Here is a 22,849-nt window from a genome sequence, read left to right on the forward strand (position 1 = left end):
TGAATAGATGAAGATAAGTCAACATTAAAATAAATGGCTGTATTACCTGCAGTGTTAACATTGTTTTCAGAAAGGTTTCACAGATAAAAATCACGTGTTTAAACTTAAGTCTTGTTGTGCTCTATATAATATGCGATCGCTTAGAATCATATAGAATTTTGCCTCTAGGTGAGATTGGAATCTCAGTGTGAAAGAGATGATAGGACCTACTGTAACAAATTTGATTATTATTCATAGAAAGAGACAGTATATACCTTCTCCTACCATCTCCTTTCTGTTTCCTGTATCTTGTCTTGTCCCCATTGGTAATGTTTCTGGAAGTTACTTATATAATGTTTTACATAGCATGCGGGGGTCACCAAAATAAACTCACCAGCCCTTTTGTTTCCATCTCATTAATGTGAGCTGCTGCCCACTTGCAGAACACACTGTAAATGGCACCAAATGCATTTCTCATCACAACTAAAAAGCTAAAAATAACAGCCTCTCGCTGTATGTCTGTGCAAAAGCTATATGCGCTGAGCCGTCTGAATTTGCTAAAACAGGAGGCAGAGTGCTGTTTTCTGTGGCTATAGCTAGAATGTCGAGCATAACCTTGCCTCTTCAAACCATCAAGCCACAAACTGCTGCGAATGACACATTTAAATAGTATAATAACTCAGTTACTGTCATTTGCCCACTGCAGAGGTCATACAAAAGAATCTAACAGTATAAGGTATGTGGAGATGAGACATACCGCTGTAGTTTCACATTGTGCTTAAGAGGTCTATAATAAAGAAGAGACTGGCTGCTACCTCAAAAAGAACGCACTGAACCTTGTAAGTCAACAGGAAGTGAGTGTTTTATGCCCAAAGAGATTTTTGGTGGCATATCACTTTAAATTTAGTATCTCCAAGTCAAGCTCCCCTGTGCTCGACCTTCTTTATGTACCTCTGGTTTGGCTGATCTTAGTCATGGTGGCTGATTGTTTCTGGAGCGATTCAACCTCATTCAGTGCTACAATTTGCATACATCTTAATAAATATGGAAACAAGCCTCAGTGAATATTTGGCTGTTGTTTGTCTTAAAACACATTTCATGTTCTTTAAAATACAAATTACAAAATTGCAAATATAACTCTATTATGAACTCAAATGCACTTCTGAGATAGATGTCCATGTTTGTAATTATAATTGGGGGGGGTGGAAGAAAACGTGATTTAGTTGTGGGGTTTTAAGAAGACGCTTTTTAGTTTGACTTCCACTTTCTCCTTGAAGGGATTTATTACAAAACACTTTATCCCCTCTTGGGGAGAGAAACGCCGCTTGATATTTCTCACTCAATCTTTCAAAGCTATTTTGTGAGCAGAGGTCTAAACCTTAACCTGTGCTTGTTTTGCTTTTCAAGCATTGAAATCATTTAGATTAAATCTGTATGGAAATCATGTGTATTTTTTTTTTTACATATGCTCTACACGTGCCATTGAAATAACACACATGATTATTTATGCAGAAAGAGGCACACTGTCCTACTTTTTTGATACGCTGTGCTCCACTAATTAGTGTTAAACCATATAACCAGTACACTGGCTGGTTAGCAGGCTCCTGGCATGTTTTTATATTTGGTCAACTGATAATGCTGCTGTTGATCTGTTTTCAGAGATGACTCCCTGCAGGCAAATGCTGCTCTCTTGTGCCACCGGGATACTGTTGCAGATCACTTTATGTACTTTATCAAAGCCTATGTTGAAATCTTATCACAGGATATAGTTCCTCTCTCTTGTCCTCAATTGGTCACACTTTAGCCAAGATGAGCCTATATTACTGTGCTGACCTTCTACTTGCCTTCTTGCCCTACAGAACAAGATCATCCTGGACCCTCTGACATTCAGTGAGGCTCGTTTCCGTCCCTCTCTGGAGGAGCGCTTGGAGAGCATCATCAGTGGTGCCGCACTAATGGCCGACTCTTCGTGCACACGTGACGACCGCCGTGAACGCATCGTGGCTGAGTGCAACGCCGTTCGACAGGCCCTTCAGGACTTGTTGAGCGAGTACATGAACAACGTGAGTTTCCTCTCTGCACACATGTTCATTTGAATACACACACACACTCACCATGGACACAGACACACCTGCTGCTGATCTCCTTTGACCTCCTTTCCTTTTTTTTTGTTGAAATGCAGAACTAAACATCTCTCTCCTCTTGATCTAAGTAATATAGTTTCTCTCATGATGTTTTCTCCTGCCATCAAACATCAAGTGTTACACCTAAACCTAAGCCAAGTCTCCCAATCTTGGAAGCCATCAGCTGTCGTCTGATTATAATGTAGCCCCAGCATGCAGTGGCCAATGTTTTGGGGCTTCTGGTGTAGCCAGTGGATATCCAGATAATGGTATGCTATCATTGTCCATCGTTTATAGTCCAATTAGCAACTTGAGATGCTTTCCATTGACATTTCAGCTAATCTCTATTAAGAGATATCTCTATATGAACCAGATAGATTTTCAAAAAAGCTAACAAAAAACTAAATCACAATGGCTGATGGGTTCCGGCATTGCTTTTTGGGTTTTTGCGCTCCGCCTCTTTAGCTGTCCACATGGAGTGTTAATCTGCATGCAACCAAAGCCTGCTCAAACGTGACACATGTTGAGCCAGACTTTGTTTCGCAATTCAGGATCATATTAAAAAGATGGAGATGATGGCTCCAATGTAAATATAAAGAATGTAAAATTGCATTTATCAATGCACCTTTTTAACCTTTGTAACATTTAACAGAATGCTGTGTAGACTGCAAAATACACAGTCAGTGAAATGGACAACAAAACCTAAACAAACAATGTTTCACTACAAAGTTACAGCTCTTACCTTATATTTCATGTCCACCTTATATCACCTGCAGCTAACTCTGGAAAACCATGTGTACACTTGGTGCGTGAGGTGCCCACATTATCATCACACACTTTTGTAAATACCAGTTTTTGTGAGCAAAATGTGAATGGCTGTTTTATTTGTGCACACATCATCTATTCATCTGGCCCCAGGTCTATTTTCAGCATCACAAACATCACTTCATTCCTAATTTCATGATCCCATCAGTAAACACACAGTAACCTGTTCTCTGAAATGCACACCAACTACAAAATATTGCTGAATGACATACAGTAACCACTGAAGAATTGCATGGTAACATAGCCACTTTTAATGAAATGCGACATCACTTTAGCAAAACAACCTAAAAGCAACCAGCAAACTGTTATTGTACTTATATAATATAGCCAACATGAGAGTCTCTGACCAGACATTCAATAATGGTATTTGCATGGATTGCTGTGAGGCAAAAGAAAAATGCACAACATAACACTTTGACAACATGACATGAGAGGACTTTCAGTACCTCCACAAATGTAAAAAGGACACATTATGGCCCTTTGGCTACATATAGTATTGGTAATGTCATTTGTTTGCATGTTGTGACTTGAAAGCTCCAGGGAAAACGATAATATATTCCTTCTCAGCCTGATCTTTCCTCCCCATTCGGTGAACCATTTTCCTCACACATTTGCACAGTTGTTTCAATGTAATGAGACTGGCCAAGACAACGATTAATCATCACATATGTCCAATTTATACTTCAACAGAGCCTTTTGTGCATAGTGTGTTGTGAACTGTGTGCACTTTGTCTACATGAACAAAAGTAATAGACGCACTCAGATACACTGTCATTGACTTTGCACGCATGATTTACTCATTTGTGTTGGACTTTGGAATTGTGCCATCAAACTAAAGCCCAATTACTTCTGAAACCTTCAATGTCAAAACTGTTAAATATCTGTTCTCCTTTTATCGTCTTAAAACCAAGTGTGTTTTAAGTGGTTGACACATTCCTGCATTTGTTTGCAGAGACGTGTGCAGACATTTGGATGGGCAGTGACCATTTATATTCCCCCCACTCCTCATTTAACTATTGGTAGAATATTTATAGTATGATATCTGGCAACAACATTCATCTATCTAGGATATGTGTGCACACACACATATCCTAGAGCATGTGCACCTTAACTGTCTGCCAAGATAAAAAAAAATGTGACACAGTAAAATATTATTAAATGCAAATGTAAATTCTTTATGCCAATTAACTGAATAATGACAACCAATTAATAACCAAATAGTTAAACAGCATAGCTTTAATTTCAGACATACTTTGCAATCCAACCATAAAGGATGAATAATTGACGCATAGCACATGATGATAAAGAATAGCTCACTCTGTGTTCATGAATGCACAAATATTAAAGGTGCAGAGGAAAAAGTGTGGAGTTCCTTCTCAGCTCTCTTTACCAAACAAAACAGCACTAAAGACGACCTCATTGCTTATTGAATGGATCTTGGCAGCCTTTCTCACATGAATGCTATAATTGTAAGAATAACATCAGCAGTGGTGCAACAAAAATGCTAATTACTAAACACTAACAATGACTATAATTATATATGCTTATTTATTTGGTACGCAAGGATACTTTAGCCAGAGATAACACTGAATGGAATGAATACGTTGACATCCATCCTTTTTTGTGCGAGGTTCTCAAGTTAACATTGAGACACAGTCAACATGGCAACCTTTCAGGTGCCCTAAACAGAGCCATACATCACTGAAAAGGCAGAGCCTATAATGTCCACAGTGGAGCACTTACTAGGCCAGCATGAGTCCTTAGATAACTCCTAATGGGCCTCGACTGTTGGTGAGTTATTGCTTTGTTCAGAATGACTGTAATATACCCATGTGTTCTAAACTGGGACTCACAATCCACATTGGACATTGTAGCCTGAGACAGGAGGTGTTAATACCTTAGTAATGTTGCTAGTGCTCCTGAGTCCACTCATATGTTCTCTTAATAATCTGTTATCACATCCTTTCTTGTCAGCTGTTGAGTGTTAGTTTTGTAAACCTAACATGGGCCTAAAATGAGAGCTTGCGGAAATTTCAAAGTGAACTGGTGATCGGAAGTGGACCATCAGTACTGCTGCTCTCTCAAGTAGGGAACCAGAGTGCTTGTAAAGGACTGGTTTTCTCTTTAAATCAAAGAGTACTTCAGTACCTCATTCACCACAGGGAAAATGTTGGCCAGCCTCAGAGCAGTTCTCAAAGAAGCTGTTTTTAAACTGAAGTTATTAGAAATAAACGAACATAAATTACAATATTTAACCCTGCATTATTTCTGACTTTTGTTCTATGACCAAAATGAAAATCCATTGGACCTCCTGTGTGTGCAACCTGCTGATACTGCACATCAAGGGTCGATCCAGCATGCATTAAGTGTCATTTGAGGCCATTGAGCAATTGGCAAGCCAGCTGTCTATTGATCTCAATAGTATCAGTTCTCTTGCTGGCAACAGGCCCTATGCAATGCTTTGTAATCTTCAACCTAATAACATGTATTTGTTGTGGCATCTGTGCTCATAAAGTGGTCTTGAGACAATGGGGGGCTATTAGATAAAATTCCTTATTTGATTAGAGATCCTCTTTGGATGCAATAGAATATTAACAGTGCAATAGCTAGCAGTAGCCTAGTTTTACACTCTGCATGCATGAGTCCGAATGCTCGGGGAAATGACCTTCATGTGTTGTAGAAGCTGTGCTTACTGAGTTTTTTTTGTTGTTGTTGTCATTTCTGGGGCTTTATTATCCATCTGTGTTACACACTAGTTCTCCAATTTCACAACTTAAAGACAAAAGGGTGTGAGCGTGATCTGCTTTTGCAGTTATTTTGATATTTAGAAACTATAAATGGCAATCCCTTTTAAACCTTTCATAAATGCCATCCATCATTCTTTTTTTTCCTTGTTTATCTCAGAAAATGGACTTTTTAGTATGATTATAGGTATTTTATATTATCTTCTTTTCATTTTCAGTTGCCAGTGAGGCAGCCCAGCAGGAGATGTAGTTTTAAGTTCGATTGGTTGGTAAAAATTACTTTTCACTGAAATGAAAATGAAGAGGCTGTTGCAGTTCTGTGATGTGCTTGAAATGAAGGTATGGTTCTTTCATTCAGAAAAACAGTGCAGCCATTGTCTGCTCAGAGTATGGCGTTAGATTAGAGTTTTTCTCCTTTTAATTACTCCTGAAAAAACTTAAAATCATGTGCATGTTTATGAACACTCAGATGCCCCTCTTAAGGCAAGGCAGCTTTTTGCTAAAGTAATTGTGCCTTGGTTCATTAGGCCCATGAGTTGTGTTTCAAAGGCTACAGCTGGGAGATTGCTGACAGCCTCTGGCTGTCCTAGCAAAGAACAGAGAGTAAATCACAGAGACTCAAAGAACAAAATGCTTCCACTTCTCAGATCAGCATCCCCAATGAGGGTTAATCAACAACCAAGAGTGAATAATTGAGGATATCGTTACCAAGGCTACTCACAAAGTGTATTATTTAATTAATAATGCAGATGCTAAAGATAGCTGTAAGTCTCAAAATGAATGAAAAATGAATTTTTGGTAAGCCTTACCCTGGGACTAGCCACTGTATATGACATTTACCCAAGATGTTTTTACGGAGTTGTACAGTTTTAGACCATGAAGATTTTTGTTTAATTTTTCACAAATCTTCTGAAGCAGTCATGACAATGTGGAATTCATTGTCCCAGTATGCATCACTGTGAACCTGGCTGAGATTTTCCTTTATGTGGCTATCCTGCAGTACTGTCAAAATATGAAAAGAACAGCTTCAAATGGCAGTTGGAGGGTTCAGGCACCATGGGATCTCTGAATCATCTCTTTACCTCAGTGCCACACACAACAAACTTTGTGCTGACAATTTACAGCTCATTTCCTGACTGCTGAAAGAAATCAACCAGGTCAAAGTATTTTTATTCGAGGTGTCCACAGTCATGCCTGGGATTCATAAGTTTTCTCCATCTATCTATCACAATTGATTATGAAAAGTAAATGATTCTTGGTCAATGAAGGAGATTCCAGCTGCAAAAAATATTGTTTATCACTGAAACATCCAGAGACATAATTCTCCCCAACAAAATCTAACCAGCTGCTACAAAGTTGCTCTTCACTGTACAGTGAAAGTCCTTTTGTGTAAAGTTTACTGAACTAATGTAAACATCCACTCGCCCTTATGTTTCCTCCTTCCTCCTCATTCAGACACACACACACACACACACACACACACACACACACACACACACACACACACACACCCTCCCTCTCCCAACACACAAATTTTTATAGGAAGCTTGAACCACAGCACAAGGTTAATCAATGTGGTTGCTGGCAATAAATTAGGTTCAAGTGACAGGAGAATGTCCATACCTGTCTCAGCTGCTGGTGATCTGTGATTGGTGACAGCAGGCCCGGCTCCCTGGCTGGTGCTGAATCATCAGGAGCAGCTGATTTAGTTACGGCAGCTCCGACAGGGCCAATCTATCAATTGATCTGGGGAGTAATGCATTACCAGCTTGGGTCAAGGGAGCCTGGACGGAATATAGCCATAGCCAGAAACCGCAGCAGGTGAAAGGGGCAACTCAGCAGGCCCGTAAGCAGCAGAGAGAAGGATTTAGGGAGTGTGATGGCGAGCGCGCTAATCTCACTGTTAGCTGGATGTGGCACATAAAACTAAACAGGGGTTGTGGGGTAGGATGATCATTAGGAAGAGACTGATGGCCTTCTTGCTCACACAGCGCCTCTGGGAGTTGCCACGAAGAACACTCAATCAACAATTTGACTGATCACATACTGTAAAATGTGTGTGTTTCTATGTGCTTGCACTGGCCACATCAGATCATATCTTCTCCAGTCTTGACCTGCCATTGTCTACAAAATGAAAATGGTAGTGTTCGGATGAAGAATAAAGGAGAGACATAGTGAGGGTAGACAAAGCTGACAAACATTGAGCATTGACGGGTGCAGGGAAGGAAAGGTGTGGAGTGATCAATAGTCAGCCTCTTGGCTAAAGGCCATTATACTGTAGACCTAAAAAAAGAAGTGCTGTTTGGATAGTCTGAGAGCAGTGAGTCCCTCTCCAACATTCAGGTAGGTGGGAGGGGAGACCCACTGTATTTTTTTTATTTTTTTGTGTTTTATTTTTTAAACAGGCGCTTTCCTACTTCTGTGACTGTGTTCAGGGTTCTAAATTAACTTTTTTGATCACCAGCCAATGTGGCTGGTGACCTTCTAAAGTTACCAGCCAATCAGAATTTCCACTAGCCAAATTTTTTCCCGGTGAAAATAAGAGAGATTATGTGTGCCACTGAATGCATTTGATCATTTTATTTACATTGTTGGCATGAAAAATGCACAGAAAGTACAACACATGAAACAAAATATACACAGGAAGTGCAAACATTTAATTTATACAAACAAAAAATGCTGCCAGATTTATTATTTTATAAAAGACATTTTTCCAGTATTTAGTATCATTACATTCCTAATAAAATGTATTTTTCCTTTCAACTTAAAGTGTTTCTGCTTCCCGTCTTTAATAAGAAATATATATAAGTAACAGCCATGACTTAAACACTTGCAAAAAATTGCATTGGTAATAAATTGAATTATGTATGTACAACTAGAAAACACAAATAGTGCAGCAGTCAGTATTGCAGACTCCTTAGGCTCTCCTGATGACTTCGGGCACTCATGGTCCTTTACTGCCTCGACTTCAAAATTATTAGTCCCCACCACAAAATTATTCGTCTTGTTTTTTTCTTTCGTGTACATGCGGCAATCCTTACAAAACATGACGGCATTTTCGTGATCAAACACAAGCCATTCACGACCTGTCAGCCATTTAGCGTTAAACTTTCTTTTTTTCGTTTCGCACGCTTTGTCGACATTCTCATCCCCTGCCTCCTTCCTCTTCTCGCCCCCAGACGTCTGTCCCAACCACGCATTTAGTTTAACTTTACTTTTTACTTTTAGCTAGCTCAGTCTCCTTTTTTACAGTTTATACGCCGCCGTTCATTCTTCCTCTTCTTCTTTGTGTTTGCGTTTCCGTGGTTTCTCGCGCCGGTTGCACTACAAACTGTAGTGTGCCTGCGCACAGCCAATGGGCGTCTTGTACGTCATCACGTAGCATTACGACAGTGTTCATGGGAAATGTAGGACGGACTGTCCGGGGGACAAATGACCAAGAACTGTAGAGCGGCTCTGACTGACATGATTGCCTAATGCATTACCGGCCAAATTGGCTAGTAAGTTTTTATTAACACCCGCCAATATGAATTTTAACCCGCATTTGGCGGGTTGGCGGGTGTTAATTTAGAACCCTGACTGTGTTCAGTAATGAATTGCACCAAAGCTGAATTGCAGCAGTGGCGTGGTGCTTTACTTTGCTGCACTTCCAAGATACTATCTACTGTTGATGCATGAGAAAGTTTTTAGAGAGAAATATTGCAATATTAATGAACCCCTAAAAAGTGTTCTTCTTCATTTTCGTTAAGTCAAGTCAAGATAAAATCTGTGTGTATGAACACTTAATGAATGAGGCCCTCTGGCTGCGTAAAACCCCTCATCCCATCAGAGACCATCTTGTCTCAAATGAGAAGCGTCAGTCTGGCAAGAAAAACCACACAGTGCCAGCAGTTGCCCGCACTGTCTGTCCTTATTGTCAATAAACCTCCATGCAAAGATTGTGTATGTAACAAAACCCTGCCAAGACAGTGCCAAGGTACCACCTTTGTTTTGAGTATCACTCAGCGCAACATGAGCTCAGTGTCACAAAAGTCTGGATTTGAAGAACAGAGCTGAACAAAACAGACCTGATCAATATTTCTTCTGTCCCCTTGCTTCTCTGATGTGCTTCACTGTCCATCATCCTAAGATAGCTGAAGGGCACAGCTGTAACAAATGCAAGGAGGCTGAATTTACCTTGACAGGGTTTTCTAAGGCTAATTGGGTGTGTGGGGGGCATCAGAAGTGATGGCACTGATTCGTTCTGTCACAGCGAACCAGGTCTTGGGTCACAGTTTCAATCCATGGCTTTCATGTTTGGGTCTAGACTGTCACTTATGCCATTGTCAAGTGATACGTATGATAAAAATGTGTTTAATCTGGAATAACTGAACAAAAATACATCTAATCGCCCAACAGTAGCTAAATGGCATAACTATAGCCAAGAGTGAGTTTAGTGTTAGAATAGCATCGGCTATGGCATTAGCATTCAATATATCTAGTGCATCTAGTGCATGAACAAATCACTGTATATATATTCATACAAAATGCAGACAAGGGTAATCCAGGGTGTTAAAGAAAGTCAGTTGTCTATTTCCGTTGTGATGAAATAGTGGATGAAAACAGCATCAGGATGAACACTACAGGGAGTTGGGCCACTTTTCCATCTGTCTTTTTTTTTTATATTTACTTCACCAACCCAGGCCAGCTCATTATGTGGCCCTTCTGCCCTATTTTGTCCATGTTCATGTAAAAGAAGCAAAACAATGTGTTTTTGGGTTTCGGTCTGTGTCAACAACTTCCTTACTTACTTTCAATAGTGGTAATTGGGAGGTTACTGAGGGAAAAGTCTTAGTTAATGGCTGAGAGGTTGTAGAATACGGTCATGCAGAATAACACCCAAATTCCAGTAGGCATGGCTGCGCTGTGTTCTAGCCACGATGCGGCTTGTGGAGATGATCGCTGCCATTCTAGACAATGCTTCCACCAGGCATGCTGTGGCACATTTCTGAAGCGTCCCAGAAGTGGCTCTCGACTCTGCTCCACAGAGAATTCTTACCTTGTCTATTTTTGACCAAAGCTGCACAGAGCAGATTGAGCCAGGCATGAAATTGGACTCAAGAACTGCATAGAGAATCTGCTCAATTTTCCCTCCCGATCATATATCAACAATCAACACAAAACAGACAACAAAAAGAGAGAAACCATTTAACTTAGTAGTGTACTTACCCATGGTAGAAGCACAAAACTCAACAACAAAATCGCGTTGCAGCAATGCCCGTTGAGTAAGGCATTTATATGTGCTTCCTAATGACTCATGAAGAGCCAGTATGCTGCTATATGAATGCTAATAAGCTAAGAAGTTAATGGTGAATGTGTGTACTGCTGCTTATCAAATGGTATTTTTCCACAGCTATTCGAACAACATTTCCTCTGCACCAAAGTATTCTTTTTAGTTGATCCCAGTGTAAAAGTAAAAATAAAATGATGACTTACTGGATTTCCATCAACTGAAATTTGAAGATAATAAAGTACACAAATGTACAATGATTGGCTAGATCTCGCTGCGGTAGACAAATTAAGCTTATCAAATCATATTAAAAAGGTTATTTTGCAACGGCACAGCAGGGTGTGGGATATAACCAATATGCAGTGTACAACACATCACTGGAGATGCGTGCGGTGAGGATCAACTTGTGCCGTGGAAGGAGAGAACCCACCAATACCCAGAGCTATAATGTTGGCCTGACATTATCTGTGCGTGCCCACCACTTTGGTGCCTGCTGGGTCTCGCTGCTCCCCCTCTCTCCTCTTTCTCGCTCCTTGCTTAATCACTCTCTCTGTCTCTCTCTCCTTGTCTTACTCATGCTTTCCCTCTCGCTCTCTCTCCTTTTATTTGTAGTGAGACGGTTGGTTACATGAGTGTTGTTTGAATGCAAATAACATTGAACGAAATTCCCATCAATTATTTGTATGTTCCCCTTCACTTGACATCTGTGGTAGTAGACCCTAGAGGTGTCCTTGTTATTCTAAGACCATGATTTCCACGGTATAATCATGCTCCTTATGCCACACAGTAGTTATTTGGGTCCAGTTTTAATGCCAGGGTTAATCAAAATCTTCCTTTAATGATTAGTGATCTAATTTGCAGTACCTCTTCTCTCTCTCTCTTTTTTAGTTATTCCCTTTGTTTATTCCTCTCTTTTTTACAATTGTCCTCACATCATGGTCCCTCCAGACTCAGCACTTACACCCCGTTAAGTGTCCCAGGCCCAGCCATAAATCATTGGTTCCCCACAGCGTCCCATGCCCTCCCTCCCATCTGTCAACACCTAATGCGCCACACGACAGGCTGCAATCCACTGTGCACCAACACCACTCACTTTGAACAACTTAGCTTTCTCAGCCATTGAAGGCTGGCTCAAAGATATAGCCCCTGAAGGGGATTGACCAGAAGGCCCAGGTAAAAACTGTAAGTCTATTTAAGGCCCCCTGGAGACACAGAGTTCTCCTTTATTCCCACCACTTCGGTCTGAGAGCGAGTTGGAGACAGCTGAAGCAACTGACCCACAGTGAATGTCCTCTACTGAGATAGCAAGGCCACCTGCCTGTGGGTGGACCAAAGCTCAAAGAGACTCCCTGCTGCAAAACATTCACCAAACAACCCATAAGGTTTAAGAAGGATCTTTTTTCTTATGTAACTTGGCCCACTTCCATCCATGTATGGCTCCATTCACATATGTGGGGCTGCAATATTTTTACAGTTTTTTCAGTGCTAATAAACAAAATAATTATACCATCTTATGAACATTGCAACCTACAGCTCACACTTACTGCTGTCTTGAATCAACTCCTCTCTGACTTTAGAACATAACCCTCATGGAAAGCAGTTATTGAAGGTCTGTTGTGTATCTACCACAGACAAATCATTTTGTCCAGGCCATGAGCAGCCTGTGTATACAACCCTGAACAAACACAAATCAAGTTTGGTTCCAGTCCACTGAATTTAATAATTCAATGATATTCTTGATAATTTAAATTATCTTGCCATGTTGCTGTCACAGCCAGATTTTTAGCTCTTATTTGTTTTTTTTGTTTTTTTTTGCCTCTCAAAGTTTTTGTTTCTGTTTCGTGACTTTTGATTATCCATGCTCTTAGAAAATTGTTCAGAATTCTTAGCAGACAAGACAAGTGAGGAAAAGTTTATCTGCAGTACCAACACAATACAATTCAAAGTGTTTCACATAAGGCATAAACCTTTCATTAAGGTCCACAATGTTTCTCTTGAGGATTTTTACAGTGCCGACTCAGTAGTGTTAGGCAGCTCCTGCTGAGTTTTTGGCCATGCATTCATGTTGCAAACCTCCCACTCCAGCAGATCCCACAGTGCTGGCCATTGCAATAAACTTTGATTTAGTTAAAAAGTTAGTCATATTTCCATAAGAAGATGCTTTTAATGGTGCAATTATATTTATTAGAAAGATTCCACTGGCAAAAATGTATCAGCAGTAATACTTAGATTCACTGTGTTGGTGTTGGTTGGTCTTATAGGGTTTATTGTTTGCCAAAAAGTAGTTATCCTGCTCTTTACTTCTTTTTAAAAGACTACATTAAGGGTGAAGAGAGAGAGAGAGAGAGAGAGACAGACAGACAGACAGACAGACAGACAAGAATGGAGGGAGGCAGAAACAAAGCCCATAGCCATGTTCATGGTCTTCAAATGCTTCCGCTTGGAGACACATTCCACTCTTAAAATGTTATTTCATGAAAATCAGATTCAAGAAATATATTCAGTCTCATAATGACAAAGATGTTGAAGAGGTTGAATATCTGCCTTGGTTTAATCAGGACATCTAGTTGCCCTTTAATGCTTAGCATTCAGTTTCGATGATGATATGTCCACAGAAGCCTCAGCGTCCTGTTTTGAGCTGACATGAGCAGGAACTGACATGATCTTCTGCTGCTACAGCCCGTCAGCTTTAAAGTTTGACAGGTTGTGTATAAGGAAACCTTTCTATATACCACTGTTGCACTAAGTTGTTTAGTGCATGTGTGTGGCATTTCTTTTAGCTTGAATAAGCCCTGTTAAGTCCCCCTGACCTCTGTCATCTAGTTATTTTCATGTACAGACTTGACAAAGCCAAAGGAGTTCATTTATTTTCAATTACTTTTCATAACATGCACCCCTCATGTCAAATTTACATCAGGATACATGTGCAGCCACAATCAGAGCCTATAACACAAGCAAGACGCAAGTAGTTTTCCATACAGCAGGAATGGGCGGGTCAGACATGTTGCTTACCCTGATGATAGAGGAGGTTTGAGCTTGCCCAAATAAATCCCTGTCACCTGCACATCGTAATTGAACTAAGCCAGTTTTAACTGCATCTTGTTTTTTTACATGTTTCATGTACAATATTAAAATTGGATTCTCTGACATAAAAATAAAAAATATTTTATATGTCATGTTTTATTCCATATTTTATTTTGACTAATTATTAACAGACATTACTGCTTTTACTAGACTTTGTGACTAAGGCTGGATTTCCCTTTAATGGCTTCACAATAAAAGCCTTCCTGTAGTTTACCAATGAAAAGCTTTTAATGTCAAGCAGCCACAGAACTTGTTTGCTTTGCATGTGGGGCTCCTTAACAGCAGCAGACATAATTACAGTTTTGATCGATAGCACTGCAAATGCTGTTGCCCGATTGTTGAGGGGGTTTAGTGGGTACCTCGTTATTACTGGGTGGTCTGCCCACTAATCTCTGTGGTAGGGGAAATGGTGGATAGCAGTGCTAATGATATCAATAAAGAATCGTTAGCTGGTGCATTTGCAGTCCACACTGCTCTGTCTGATGAGTTCTGCTAAGACCTATGTTATGCTATGCTATGAAACAGTGGCACGCACCTAATCTCTTAGAAGCGGAGGTAGAAATAAAAAAGAGGCACCTTGAGCATTCAACAGGGTTTAGTGTCGCTTATTAGTTTAGGGATCACTTTTGTCATAAGATGACACTAACTAAGATGACACTAACTTGTCAGAGAGGCACGTGGCCGACCTCAATGATACTTGGGCTTACCAAAAGTGCATTCGGGCATGGGCCATCCAGGTGGGTATTTGAGTGATACTTAGACTGACCGTAGGGGCCTTCAGAAGTACTTGGACCAACCAGACACGCTATTCAGGCATACCTAGTCTGTACAGAAGGGCCAATCAGTGGGGTACTCAAGAGACCCTTTGCCTGAGCAGTGAGGCATTTGGGCCAAACATACAGCAAGGCCACTTGGGCTTACGAGAAGGACCTCTCACCATCTGTATTAGGTAAAGTTTTGCTTGGACTGGTCAGAGCAGTTGAATCTGGCAAGATGTTGTCAAAGAAGAGTTTGTCAAAACCTTGCCAAATAGAAATCCCAAAGCTATAATGAATAAGGGTCTGCCAGAAAAATCCCACTGACCTAAAGGTCATTTGGACTTAATCATGAAGTCTCATAATGTCAAACTTACATCAACTGTTGTTTGGGTCCTCACATTGGAGTATATAGTGTATTATATCCCCTGAAGTCTATGAAGTGATTTGTGTAACACCTCATGCATCTGATAACAAGCCTCAAGAAGAGGCTCTTGTTTTGTCTGTGTGCTTCCCAATTGTGCAAGCGGCAGCTATAATATCAGCCACAGAATGCTGCATGCCATACTCTCACTTCCAATTATGCTTTGCTCTGTGGCTGGAGAAGCAACAGAATCCTCTGTAGGTGGTAGCAAGTAACCATCACATGGCTGTCTGAATGCCCTTATGTACCATCTCCAATTGAGGTGATCGGATAAATGAGGCTTTAATTGGGTTTTTAGGCTAAGTAATATTAGGAGATGAGATAGAATTATCCAGGAACATATTAATGTAATAAAAAGCTCTCAGATCTGGAAGCTCTATTGCATTAGAAAGCTGCCAGCCCTTCTTGTCTCTTCTCCCCTCCCTCCAATGCCAGTCCACCTCAAGGGCTTGCTGCTTTGAGTAGCGCTAACATGATTGACATTGATAGCTGGATCAAACTATGGAATCAACCGTAATATCATTAAGTGAGCAGACATAGAAGCAAAGACCTGGGCTCTAACTGTATTAGCCGCTACATATGTTAGGGTTATGGTTGCAGGGGCTAAATGCACTGGGAAATCAAGCATGCAAGCCACAATTTGCTGTAAAAAGTGTGCCTCTGTGTATGTGTAACCTCTGTAACTTTGAATGTGCCCTGCTGAGTGTGTGTGCAAATGCATGTGTATCTGCAAATCACATAGAATGAATCCTCTTGATGTTTGCTTGGTTTTTTTTGCAAGCAGTATTGTCAGTCCTGGTGTGCTGTTGCAGAACAGACGCTTCATCATTTTGCATATAGAGACCTGCACATATCTCTTTGTGTCGTCAGCTGTTGTTGAGGATTAGTTATACAGGGTATCCACATGTAGCAGTGAGCGGTGATGCTTTCTGTTCCAATAAATAGGAGCTATTCTCACCAAGACTGCCAAATGCCCTGGTATTCGAGAGCACAACTGATGAAATAGCCTCTAGTCTTCTTCCACCTTCCTGTTTGCTACGGGAAACTTCACTGCCAGCCTTCCAACCGTGTCATCCAAAGTCCAAATAGCGTTTTTGTAATACTTTGGGTTTTCTGTTCTTCACAATGAAAATACTGAAGGTTATTGTCTGCATTAAAAAGAAATACAGAGTGTGGATTGTATAAAATATTAACTGCAAGAGAAAATATTAACTTAGGAGTCGTTGTGGAGATGTGATTTCATTTTTCCCAAAAACTACATCATCTCTTCAAGTCACCCACAGTAACCTAGTTTACAAAGGACTTCAAAAACAACATTAATTCAAACTATGTTTGTGATTGAGCTGAGCTTTTTGTTCTATATAGCTAACAACTTGATTTCCCAGTGAAAGTGTCCCACTGTTCACAGCATTGCTTCTACTTTGTGGTATGCTGATCAAATATGTTTTCTCAAATTTTCATCACCACCTTGTCAGGGCTGACATCTTGCAACAGTTGCCTCGACAAAGTTTTCTATGAAACCACTAAACTAATAGTTTACTTAAATTCTCCTGCTGTTTTTTTTTTTTTTTTTTTCCTCATTCACATCATCAAGTGGGTGGAAATTAAAGCAAATTCGTTACATAGAAGGCAAATGATTAGTTTGTTTACATATCAGACAGGCAGTCATCATGGAGCTCTTCAGATATGCAATCAGCTTTCTAAAATTAAGAATCATGGGGATGGTGAATCACAAAGTTAATATGAAAGGGCAGTGTTCCATCCGAACCCACTTTTTCCGTGTTTTGTTCCCTGTTTCTTTACTCCCTGACCACCACTCCTATAAGGTAAATAAAAGCAGTAAAATACTGTGAAGTTTAATCAACTTCTTTTACGTTGTGGACTTTCCAGGCAGAATTCCTGACCCTGAGCCCCGAAAAGCTAATTTGTTGTGAGGCACATAAATCAGCAAGCAGCCTTCCACGTATTGGGTTTTTTGCATAGCTTCCATTACTCCTGCCATATTTTCTGTCTTTCTCTCTTTCCTTTAGACTTATCTCAGTTTTTGTCTCTTTGTATGTTCAATCACATCCCTTTGCCCTCACTCTCAGCTCTCCTCTCTGTGATTGAGCAATAGTGGGAAATATAGTGGTGCCCCGATATTAAGCCTTTGCCCCTTCTTATGCGAAACAGCCGACTGCCCTCCATGGCCTCACCATCAGACTTTTAGATGTGTTTTCTGTTCAACACTCAGCTTTTGATGACGTGTACAGATCTTGAGACGCATCCAAATTGCATCATAATTTCACCACTATCACTCAAAGCTTTATTTATGTTCCAGTTCCAAACTGAGGGAGACTCTGCAACAGTGAAAATGGTTAGAAGTGATTCCTGCAATGGTGCATAAGTGTCTGTGTCATTTCCTATCTCTGTCTCTGTCTCTCTCTCAGTGTTTGTTCTTATAAGGAGCTGCATGAACAAGTAGTATTAGTGGCTAGCACCCAATTACTACTGTCTGGACCCACTGAAGGATCTATGGGAGGGCAGGGATGAATGAATGAGAGGAGAACAAGATAAGAGAAAGCATGGATGCAACAGATAATAGGTAGAGGAGGATGATTTTATCACCTTGGATGTAAGATGAAATGTATGCTAAAATAATGACCTACGTGTGAACAGAGCCTGAATTCAAAACATTGCATTAACAGTGCAAGGTTCCAGGTAGAGAAAGGCATGGCACAGTAATGTAGTGCAAATGCAACTTACTTCCTGCAGTTTAGGTGCAGGCAACACGTTATGAAATGTGCCACAAGTAATATCAGGATAGCAAAATAAACATCCACCAAAGTTAGAAGCTGAAAGGAACAACATCAACAAAACTTAAAAAGCAGGAGGGAGGTCGCATACAAAAGACAGTCCCTGTCCATCTGAAATGCACTGAAGTACACGTCCAAAGCTTTCAGAATACATAATACATCGAGTTCACAATCAGTGCAATGGAGGGAACAATAATGTCCGTAATCCAAGATGGCAAACCGTTACACACATGGTCACAGCATGCTGATGGCTTTTGATACTGATCGTGGAGAGTATGTTCCTTCTGGACAAAATACTGGAGTGCTTTAAAGATGCACTTGAGTTCAGGAGGGTCGTTAAGTGCTCAGTCAGAATGGCAGCCTCAAATACAGTTATCCAAATCTTACCACACCATCTTCTGATTCTGCTGGTTTATATGCTGGTATCCCACTCTGTTTCTCCACTGCGGTCTCCTCAGTGGATGGCTGAATAAAATACACATGCATTGTAAATATTGTTAAAAAATATGTAAAATAAAATCAGATATAGTTATGAGAGCACTTGCAAAATGAAGGACAGGGTCTGAAAGGGAGCCTCTTGAGATAAAAATGACATGAAACGCACTCAGATGCCATTATGTACTTTGAATAGAGTTGTTAGTGCGTGTGATTATTCCACCTCTCCATACGGGCTTTAAAGTGAGCCCTCCATATCATGACCACACTGTAAGACAATGAAATCCACAGGCGTCATTTTGAAGTTCAGATGAAGATAATATGAGGCCTTAACAGTACCCTAACAGTCTGAATTGGAACACCATGTGGCATCTTCCAAAGTTACTGTGTTTTTAGCTGACTACCAGATTGAATTGAACAGTTGACTGGTCTGTTCTGTGTTGTTTCCATAATATAACGAGTATATTGTATATGGTAACAGACAGAAAAATACTGTACAGCAGCAGTATGATAAGGCAATTAAAAGACGTTGAACACCAATTAAGCGTCCATGAAAGTTAGTGAGCGGTAAGTAGTAAAATTGTTAAAGGTGGGTATTGATGAGGTATTGATTGGTACAGCTGCCAAATCATTTCACAGCTGATTGTCCGTTTATTATATTGGAGTATTTTATTTTCACAGTATTAATTTTACTTACCATTGTGCATATTGTTGAAAACTATGTAGAAAATCTCTGACCAGGAGGTGGGGCTTTCCATTTTGAAGAAAACTTAACTTTGTTTAATTACCTCAACATGATTGAGACTATAATTTACATGCATCAATATTAAATGAATTCTACAAGACTGAAGTATGTTTGAAAGAGAAATATGAATGAATTGCGTAATATACACTAATGGAATATTTGTAAATTGAGCATGCCATCTCTCCTCTTTTTACCGTGGATGAGGAAATTGGAATAATTTTGTAGAATTGATAAACAAAACATGAACTTTATAACTCAATGGCATGAGAAGTGCCTGATAATACAAATCATTGAATACACTGAGTATGATAGAATATTTTTAAATTCATTCATTCATTCAGTCATTCATGCTATTTCAACAAATATTACATAAGAATACTGAACATGAATGAATCATTTTCAGTACTGATGATTATATATGTGCAACCGATGTTTTTCTTTATATTAATCCAGCAAAGTTTTTTTCAGTGTAAGGTCAAACCACAAAACCTGCGAAAGGAAAGGAATTCAGTGGAAATGAATGGTGAATATGACCAGGGTTCTAAATTAACTTTTTTGATCACCAGCCAATGTGGTTGGTGACCTTCTAAAGTTACCAGCCAATCAGAATTTCCACTAGCCAAATTTTTTCCCGGTGAAAATAAGAGAGATTATGAGTGCCACTGAATGCATTTGATCATTTTATTTACATTGTTGGCATGAAAAATGCACAGAAAGTACAACACATGAAACAAAATATACACAGAAAGTGCAAACATTTAATTTATACAAACAAAAAATGCTGCCAGATTTATTATTTTATAAAAGACATTTTTCCAGTATTTAGTATCATTACATTCCTAATAAAATGTATTTTTCCTTTCAACTTAAAGTGTTTCTGCTTCCCGTCTTTAATAAGAAATATATATAAGTAACAGCCATGACTTAAACACTTGCAAAAAATTGCATTGGTAATAAATTGAATTATGTATGTACAACTAGAAAACACAAATAGTGCAGCAGTCAGTATTGCAGACTCCTTAGGCTCTCCTGATGACTTCGGGCACTCATGGTCCTTTACTGCCTCGACTTCAAAATTATTAGTCCCCACAACAAAATTATTCGTCTTGTTTTTTTCTTTCGTGTACATGCGGCAATCCTTACAAAACATGACGGCATTTTCGTGATCAAACACAAGCCATTCACGACCTGTCAGCCATTTAGCGTTAAACTTTCTTTTCTTCGTTTCGCACGCTTTGTCGACATTCTCATCCCCTGCCTCCTTCCTCTTCTCGCCCCCAGACGTCTGTCCCAACCACGCATTTAGTTTAACTTTACTTTTTACTTTTAGCTAGCTCAGTCTCCTTTTTTACAGTTTATACGCCGCCGTTCATTCTTCCTCTTCTTCTTTGTGTTTGCGTTTCCGTGGTTTCTCGCGCCGGTTGCACTACAAACTGTAGTGTGCCTGCGCACAGCCAATGGGCGTCTTGTACGTCATCACGTAGCATTACGACAGTGTTCATGGGAAATGTAGGACGGACTGTCCGGGGGACAAATGACCAAGAACTGTAGAGCGGCTCTGACTGACATGATTGCCTAATGCATTACCGGCCAAATTGGCTAGTAAGTTTTTATTTACACAGGCCAATATGAATTTTAACCCGCATTTGGCGGGTTGGCGGGTGTTAATTTAGAACCCTGAATATGACACTGCACTTCATATATCAATCTTGAAACCTTGCTCAAAGTTTGCCAACTATTTTGCAGCTACCATGGATAAGAAAATGACCTCAAATAACCTTACACCAGTTGAATGTCCATAAAAGCACTGTGTCACTCATGTACTAAGTTTGCTAGAATCCAAACGCTTGTGAAACGTTTACCATATTTCTCTAACATGACTGTTTAGCGACAGGAAGTGAAGAAGTATTACCTTAATTAGTTTTTATTCTGTGGTTACTAATCAATTTAAAGTTATCCCTTAACGTCATTACGTGCATTGAGAAACAGCCAACCAGATGGAGCATGTATTGTATTGATTCTTTGGCTCCCTCTGCTTTTTATTATATTGTTACTCTGCAGCAGAGTCAAATTTCATTACACCCTTTAGATCCATATAACAGCACAAACTCATCTTCGTGTCACTAATAAAGTGATTACTTAGATCAAGAAAAGGTCTTAAATGCTTTTTTCATGGCTTCTGGGTGATAATTCCCTGAAGTATTGGTAAAATATGAGTGACTGTAGTGTCAGAGAAGAATGAGAGGGGGCCGTGCTGTTTGAGCAGGCTTTATAGCTCACTGACCTTTTCAAGAAATAGATTGTTGTTCTGTTAAATCATGTACTCTACAGACACCCAGTTCTCGCCTGTTCTTTTATAATGCGTTATTGATTTTTGTTAGCTTTATTACTCTACTTAAAGGCCAAAAAAAAAGCGCTTGCATTTCTATCTCTGGGAAAGGATGGACATGAAAAATGAGTTATTTTCCGTTATATCAAGCCGTTATGATTTACTATGCATAGCTACAATGCATTTCGTTTAGGACAGAACTTGACAGGGATCAAATGGTTGGTAACAAATTGACTTTGTGCGACCAGATTAGGATGGCTTTGATAGATTCTGAACAACTTGATTTTCTTCCTGGCTAATTGACTTGGTTATTCTTCTCCTCTTGTTTTTCAAGAAGGTTTGTCATTCGTTTCCCTTTAACATTTGCCATTTACCCTTGTTTTGAACTGCCAGCTCTGAACCATCTCTATGCATTAAATTACCAGCTATGATATAGTCTTCTTGTTTGATTGTTGCATGCTCCAAAGGGCCCTCCCACACACACAAACCCACACAAATACATTTGTGCGCACACACACACTCATAATCTTACAGGAAAATGATTGATTCCTGTGCTTTGGGTAGCTTTTAATAACTTATTCATAAATTAAATTCACTTTCCACAGCGGCGGTGCCTGTTAGTAGCTTCTAACTAATCAAAAGCGGCCCACCCACCATCATTATTTGAAAAGCACCACAGAGACCCATTATTAAGTGTAGACAGTAATCTTAACTTCTTAACTTAACATATAACTGGAAATTATACGACAGAAAACATATATATATATATACACACACACACACACACACACCAGGGCTGCTGTCAAAGGCTCAGCCTTAGTACACGGGCTATCAACCAAGTGAGCTAACATGGGCGCAGCTTAACTCGTGGAGTTGAATGTTCTGCCTCTATTTGGGTTTCTTTGAAAATCCAACTTTGAAGATTAGTTAGATTTTAGCGTAGCATCATTCCTACTGATGCTACAAGACTTCATATACAGTTCAGTATGTAACAGATTTGACTCAGAGTATAACTTGACATTTTATGCACACAGAATCTGACATTTTGAAGCACATGAAGCACGCTTTTTTATGGCAACATGAATATTAGCACAAGCTTCACTGCAACATGCTGGTGCATTACTGACCATGCATGTTCTCTGCCTTTTTGCTTGTGAGTTGTATGTAAGTGGGCTAGGTGCTAGATGAGGTGTCGGCATATGGGCAAAAACTAGGTCTTTGACATTCTGCTGAGAATAGACGTCCACGTAACAGGGGCCTCATTTTTCAAAACATGCAAGTTCTAAATCTGTGTGTAAGACCTGCCTGTATGCGCAAGAAAGTTAGTGTTAATCAAACATAT

General features: G+C 39.8%; 1 protein-coding gene across 2 annotated transcripts in view; it reads left to right on the forward strand.

Moving 5' to 3' along the window:
• Nucleotides 1-22,849, forward strand: part of ctnna2 (catenin (cadherin-associated protein), alpha 2) — a 320,502-nt gene that overhangs the window by 98,121 nt on the left and 199,532 nt on the right. For both annotated transcript variants that reach the window (XM_076727976.1, XM_076727977.1), the window contains one exon: nt 1,839-2,042. In XM_076727976.1, coding sequence (XP_076584091.1) covers nt 1,839-2,042 — 204 coding nt within the window. The remainder of the gene's footprint in view (nt 1-1,838; nt 2,043-22,849) is intronic.

The sequence above is a fragment of the Chaetodon auriga genome, chromosome 4 (genome assembly GCF_051107435.1).
Source record: "Chaetodon auriga isolate fChaAug3 chromosome 4, fChaAug3.hap1, whole genome shotgun sequence".
Taxonomy (NCBI): Eukaryota; Metazoa; Chordata; class Actinopteri; order Chaetodontiformes; family Chaetodontidae; genus Chaetodon; species Chaetodon auriga.